This window comes from Theobroma umbraticum, unplaced genomic scaffold (assembly GCF_002168275.2).
Source record: "Theobroma umbraticum cultivar Fairchild unplaced genomic scaffold, ASM216827v3 scaffold_30.0, whole genome shotgun sequence".
NCBI lineage: Eukaryota > Viridiplantae > Streptophyta > Magnoliopsida > Malvales > Malvaceae > Theobroma > Theobroma umbraticum.
In genome coordinates, this window is record NW_018397254.1 from 7,508,642 (window position 1) to 7,516,136 (window position 7,495).

At 35.8% G+C, this 7,495-nt stretch overlaps 1 protein-coding gene across 1 annotated transcript in view; it reads right to left on the reverse strand.

Annotated features, from left to right (window-relative positions):
- Positions 1-4,705: 4,705 nt before the first annotated feature.
- The window catches only part of LOC110427743 (glycosylinositol phosphorylceramide mannosyl transferase 1-like), a 3,597-nt gene continuing 807 nt past the window's right edge, over positions 4,706-7,495 (reverse strand). The window contains 4 exon segments of the mRNA XM_089785313.1: positions 4,706-4,910; positions 5,008-5,218; positions 5,220-5,338; positions 6,145-6,488. Of these exon segments, the coding sequence (XP_089641439.1) occupies positions 4,722-4,910; positions 5,008-5,218; positions 5,220-5,338; positions 6,145-6,488 (863 nt within the window). The 3' untranslated portion in view covers positions 4,706-4,721.

Consider the following 7,495-nt stretch of genomic DNA (forward strand, 5'->3'; position numbering starts at 1 on the left):
GAAACGAAGAGTGTGAAGATGGATTTACGTGGATTGAAGGGAATAGAAGTGGCGATGGAACATGACTTTTCTCTGGGTTGGGGCCGTAAACGGCGAGGATTGTTGAAAGAGTTTGTGCAGTCAAATTTGTTTCTCTCAACTGGTTTTGTGTTTTTGTAAGTAGTAATGGATTTCCGTGGTGGGTTCGTTGGTTGTTGAGATTGGCGGGGAGGCCTTTTGGGGTGGGGTTGTCATGATTTGTACTTTTGCTGTATTAATTGACAAAGAGGAGAAGAGTTTATTACAACTAAAAAAGACAACAGCTAGGGACGGAAAACCATGGGACTCCCTCCTCTCTTCTGAGCTGTAAACTCTCTAGTCTTGCATTATCACTTGTGCCCACTTCCACCACTTTAATTCAGCAGACCAAAACCAACATATAGTGTTGAGCTGCCAAACCAGGCTCATCAATATTTGTGATTTTTTTAGCTGAGAGTGTTTTCATTCCAAATTAGAATTAATGAAATAAAGGAGAATATCAAATCCATTGAACTACGTGATACTTCCCTCCAAAGTTATCCAAGCCAACTCAAATTTCATGTTATTATAAAAACTTGTATTCAAAGTTACAACTTTGGAATCCTTGCTGCTTTTCTCTAGCGTTTTAACTTTGATACGAAACTAGAAGTCCTAACTCCTTTAACCATACATAAACTCCATGCTTAAATTTCTTTCCTTACAAAAAGTAAGACCATTAAAGTCTGAGTAGCTGAGAGAGAGAACAGGGTGAACTTTCCTACTTTTTCCCATTTTCTGGAAAAAAATGGTTGTGAGTTGTGACTGATTCAAAAAAATGAAAATTGATGACTTGGTATGTGAAAGGGAATATGATAACAATAGGCAAAATGAAGACTGGACCAATTACCAGCAATTAAAGTGCAAGAAAACCCGGTTAGGTATTAATTTCTTGTTCGCATCTTCTCAACTTTCAAACCTTGAGCCTGTTCAGCAGCCCCTCATGGCCCACGATTTACTTTTACAAATTCAAGGGACATCAACTTTTTGTTTCTTCTGCCATTAAGTTTGACTTTTTCCTTTTCGTTTTTTTTCTATATTTCCATAGTTAAAGATAGTGTTAGTCTACTTTTTTTTTTTTTATTTTGAAAAAAAAGAGAGGAGAAAACTACAAATTCAATTGTTGCATTAGTTTATATTTTTTTTCCTCACGGAATTAATACGGTACAAGAATTAATAGTATATTTTATTTTTTAAGCAAGAAGACTGTGATGGATTTGCTGTTTTTTGGGTTTTATTTTTATTTTAACTCCAAAGTGGCTTTCTACTCTCAAATTGTCTTTTTCTCCTTTGGCCACATGAATATTCCCATTTAGCTTTGGCGTCTTTATCAACTTAGTTAAGTTATATACAATTTGTCAACCTGCTAATTGAATAGTAAATTATGAAATTTTCTTCAATAAAAGGTTCCCTTATTTTTCAATTGTGTCAAGCATCATACATGGACCATCTCTTTAATATTTGAATTTAAATCAACCCCCCACACTTATTTTTATTTTCCTAAGCAAGGATTCCCTTCAACCCACATCCCACTTTCTCTTTTTTATTTTTGCCCCTCTTTATTCCTCTTTTTTTTGGATCAAAACCTCCAAGTTCAACTGTTCTCCCTATTTGCCATTCAAATGTTTCTTTATTTCTCTTTTTCTTTTCTTTGCAAATGAGAATCAACAAAAGTGACAAATGCAACTAATAACCTTTCTTAAAGGGGAAAAAATGTAAATACTTGGTGTCAATTCTTTTAATTAGTGCTTATCATCAATTATTTAACATAATTTTGCAATTCTTTCCATTGCGTCGAAGGATAGCTACTAGCTTAGGTACACGTTGGAAGGGTAGCTTGACTAATTGCTTTGCCCTTTGGGCAGTCAAAGTTCCTCCTCTTTTTCCTTCAAAATTCAGGGCCTATCCTACATGTCAAAAACTACTACTCCTCATTAAATATATTATATCGATTGAGACAAAAAGAATTAAAATATAAATTTTAAACAGAAAATATACCTATCTATTTTCGAAAATAATTTATTAACTTTAATTAAATACTTAAATTCAAAGACAAATGATTGAATTTGAAAATACCGCATAAGAAAAATGTCAGTCTACGTAATCTTCCTATAACACTTATTATAAAATAGTTTTCAACATAATCAAGCAATCCAGCTAGCGTACCAAAGGATCCCTCCTGTTTTGTTTTGTTTAATTATTTTTAATAAAATGCATTATTATAATATATATATATATTATTAAATGGTAAAGTGAAGGATAAATGCTTGCACCAATTTTCTGGAATGCCATCACGTGTGGGCTGCCTCCCTCAAAGACAATGATTTAATGGAAGTTCCGCAACAGCACGCATGGTCTCGCAGATGATGGATATTTATTACCAACACCCATAAATAATAAATTGCGGATAGTTAAAGTTTATCCCACGTCGTGACCGACCCGACCGCGCCCCAACCGCTATTACTTTTACAAGCCATGGACCACGCTATCTATTAGTGAATATGTCACCACTTTCCTCCTCTGCAATTTTTCTATCTACCTTTCAATTCTTGAAATGATTCACTTCTCATTAGTAATTACTTCATTATTTTCAATGTGTACCTTTAGTAAGCTTTATATCTGGTATCCAATTAGTCGATATTGACATGGGATTAGATTTTGCATAAACGAATATGACTAACCAATTTACTAACATAATCAGATCAGTAACAGTCATTATGTTAGCTATCTGCATTAAAAATAAGAGTGGGTGATCTTGAAAGAACACAAAAACGAAAGGACTATCATAAAAGGCTATGCCAAGTGTGATTGCATTGATCAGAAGAGTGCGGTAACCCAAATAAATGGAAGAAGTCATTACCAGAACCATTCGTGCCTTGCATCCACGGCTTTTGACATTGGTTTGAGACAAGAGGCACTGATGTAGAATCATTGAGGCAGTTATCTCTCAAAGCAGTATGCCCTTTCAGACTGCTTAATGCCTGAGGATCCAATCTCATATACTTTCCCTGCAAAATTCATTGATGATTTTCCAATTAAAAACAGTCTCTAAAGAAAGGAAAACTGAGATCAATCTCATCATGTTCACCACAATCTGAAAGCCAATCAAAAATGGCAACAATCAGGAAATGGAGAACCAAAGATATGAAATTTTATGATTGTTAAATCCTTTGGTAAGTTATTCATAACTAGGCCTCATTATTATCCTCTCAGAAAAAAAACGAAAAGACAAACCTTCACATCATCCTGAATGACAGTGGAATTACTAGCATATCCTTGTTGAAAAATAGTGAAAATCACTGGAAGAAATTTATCATCGAATCCAAACAACATTATTTCAAAATTTCTCAGAGCCATGGCTGAGTGTTTTTGTATGCTGGTCTCCATGGATAATTGAAAGTAATTAGGTCCATATCATATACAAAACCACCATGTTTTGAAAGTGCTTAAAACGGACCCAACACCTTACGAAAAGGAACCGCCATGAAAAATGAAAGCTCATGTACCTATTCTATTTATTACAGTTGCCTTTTTGCATCAGTCACTGCATCTGGAAGGTAAATTTCACTACATGTGGAGGCTTAAAGTATTTTACAGAAAACATTTTTCACTGGAAAAAAGAAAGAAAGAAAGAAAGAGAAAATGACCAATGAAAATGTCACTTTATCATTCTAAACAAATCACCACCATGCACTTTTCATAAAATCTCAGATTATGCAGGGTGTGAACATGCCTTTATCTGTTAATAAGTTGTTGATTTTAGTCCCCAGGAGTTGTTTATGAGTTTTACTTCATTAGTAAACAGTAGACCTAGATGTTAGATTGGCTTTTTAGAGAAAACCAGCAATGGAAAATCAGATCTAAAGTAAAATCTCTTTATCCATATTCTAATGTAAAACCTCAGTTTTGATATTTGAATTTCTTTTCCTCATTTAACTGAAAACTTGATGACACCCATTATTCATATCCTATTGACTGAAACCTTGACGATACTCATTGTTCAGAAAGTTCTACACGCTTTTATCAGTGCTGTTCTTATTCTGCACGTACAAGTAGCAGCTTCTAAGAAGAACATTATATTTTTTGAATCATTTTGAGATCATTAATCGGTATATTTCACCGGCAAAGACATACCCTTTGGCAAAGTCGCCTAAACCAAATCTGCTAGCTTCATTACCCTCTGATCATATTTTACTAGTCGCACAAATGCAATAATAACCTTTTTTAAAGGCTTAAATGAACTAGTCATGTTTTAGATGAAAGACAATAAAGTTAAAACCAACAAAGAAACCAGTGAGTCGATTTATAGTGAACACCAATAAAATAAAAAGAACTTCCCCTTCTAAAGCACTCCATGGACAAAATCATGAGAAATGTAAGATTAATTTCACGTACGTTCATGTCCTCATTAGCAAAAAATCCCATCTAGTTCTAGATCATGAGATAATGCAAACATTGAAACAAAAGTCTATAAAAGAGCCATAAAATCAAGTTGACACTACAACACACAGCAAACCGGAACAAAACAGCTATAGGATTTTAAAACGAAAATGAAAGCTCTAAAGAAAAGAAATACTACCTTTAACCCAAAATTTGGAGAAGCAGCAAGGACATTGCAATGTCTTCACAGTTTCTATATGAGAACCTGACAAAATTAAGGAAATAAATCATGCAAAAACTTCATATAGCCAAAATATATATATAACATAATCACGAATCGATGAGTACATATTGTAAGCATACAAATCCATATACTTTTTGTGATAGAAAGCTGCTTTTGAAAGAACCATGCTATAACTACCCATCCACCGAACTGTCCACCATCCTCCATATTTATAATTTGCAACCCCATTTTTCTACATCACATAAAGTTGTTTATATATATATATATAAGGACATGCCATATTTCCAATAATTTATTCATTAAATTATTTGAGACAAATGGGTACCAACCTGCTGATTTAGAAAATGCAACTGAGGAACAAAACCAACCACATTGAGAGAAGAGCTCTGCCAAACAGAGAAAGCGAGATCCAGGGCATGGCATGGAACGATGACATCATCCTCTACCGAGAAAATCGCATCCGTCCTTAGCTCTTTAATGGGTTTAACTATGTTGTTCAAGTCATCGTCCTCGTTTATCTCGAACCTGAAATTCGGATTACGACGGCGGATCGGTCTCGCTCCACAACCCTCGTATGGCGTCGGAGCCGCCGCACGAGGAGTAATGTGCCACCGAGTTTTGCAGGAGGGAGTTTCGCTCCCATGTATTAATTAACACCGTCTAACCGCCCCTATAATAAAAGCAGTTGTAATTACTTTGAATACGAAAGAATTTTGGATTGTTTAATACCTGAAGGGGGGAAGAGGAGGAGGAAGGGAGGTGAGGTTCCAGCCCATGAAAGAGTTGAGTTTAAAAGCAAGAGAAACGACGACGCAGAGGGAACAGAGGAGGATAAAAAGTTTGAGAACCATTGGGGAACGAGAACCGTCTGTTCTGTTCAGCAGGAGTTGGTTCATAGTTATTCGTCTTTGTTGGCATCAAATTTCACATGAAAGCTGAAACTGAGGGTGGTCTGGGGAACCGCCCATTACCTTTTTGTAAGCATAAAAGAATTCTAGCTACCATTAGAATGGGGAAGTGCTATTTGCAGTTTCCGTTTCTAATTTTGATAGGCGTGTTTATTTTTAAAACACAGTTGCATTTTTATTTAATGGACTAAGAACCTCTTACTCGGTTTCTTTTTGACCAAGAGAAAGCAACAGCCCGAGTATCCTCCCCTTCCCCTCACGTACACTGACGCCTCCTCAATGCTTTTCCTCATTTTCTCGCAACTACTCACCTTTCTATTGTCCCTTTTCTGCCAAGTGTAGGTTCATGTAAAATGGCCAAGAGTCTTTCATGAACATGTGCCGTCAAGAAAAATGTTATAGGTATCCCTAAACAACTGCCACTTCCAGACAGGGTCTATGATGTCCAACCAAGGAAATGACTTTTTCCAACATAACAACAGTGTTTAAAGTGTTCCCAAAAGGTACATACAACATTAAACAGAGTTTCTACAAGGAGGCTAACCTCCTTTACTTTGCCTTCCTCGCTAAATGCTTCTTCAAATCAACAACTATGACACTGATATTATCACAGCTCCCTCGTCCAGGGGCAAGGCGACAAAGTATTGCTGCTGCAAAAGCACTTTTAGATGGAAACAACACTTCACCATCAATTTTGACTGAATGCCCTGAATAGTGGCTCCTAGGTGAAGTGGCGCAACTGCCATCCCTAAGACATGTGCTAGCTACCTCACAAGCCAAAGCATCGGGCATGACATCCCATGGACCATGAGTAGCAAGAATTAGGCACTCATCTTCTGGGTGTCTTTCCGTGATGGAAATCTCAGGTTGTGATGTTATGACTTTCTTCAAAAAGTTGTCTCCTGCTTACCAAGATAAGAGCATTAAAATGCCAAAATTATAAACATTTGAGCTATTCATTTATATTTCATGCTTCAGTTGGAAATTGTTTCTTTCACAGTTTCTCTCTTCTTTATCATGCAAATGAATGAGTAATAGTGTAACTTAGTCATCAAACACAACACAGCCTAGTTTCAAGTACATTCTTAAGGACAGTTATGCAAAAATCAAAGGAAAAAGGAGCCATAAACAACACACTTCTTTTTAAAAGGCTTTTATTAGTTTCTCAACACAGAAGAGAAAGGCAATTAAACCCTTCATATACTGAGACCATTTCAATCTCTGAGTTTGAAACCTCAAAACTGTTCAACTTCTATAATATCTTCAACGGAAAAGGCTATGCAGTACTCCACAGCCAAGTTATAGAAACATTTTGTTTCGGTGTGGAGGAAGGTGGGAGGAGCGGAAGAGGTGATCACGCATGACATCTCATAGAGCGCGGCCACGTTACCACGTGATGCAATAGAGATATGAATTTACCATATAGAACTCTCTATATGCCAATATATTACGTGGATTCTTTTCATTCCAGCTAAAATGAAAAAGACACAAAAATATGCAAAAAACATGACCAAACATAATTTTGAAACTAAAGAGATCAAAAATGTCCTTTTAAAGTGTTTTGAGTTTTGAGAAGACCTTTGAATTCTACCCTAAACAAGTTTTTGTAATTATCAACATAAAACTTAAAATTTAGAAATATTCATGAGTCAAGTTCGAGTGAGTAAGACTTAGTTGTACAACTGTAAAAAATGCAAAGTAGAACATTAAAATTCAACTTTTATTCCTTCCAACTACGTAACCAAAAATTCTTGTAGGACAAGTAGAATAAATTGAATAGCTTTTGAAACTTTATAAGGTGGATTGCCCATCCCCACAAAGCCCTAATTGGTAGAGAGAAGAGGATGAGACTAGCTGCGTCTTAGAGGCTAAAGAAGTTATTCATTAAATACAGACTGTTATCCCCTAT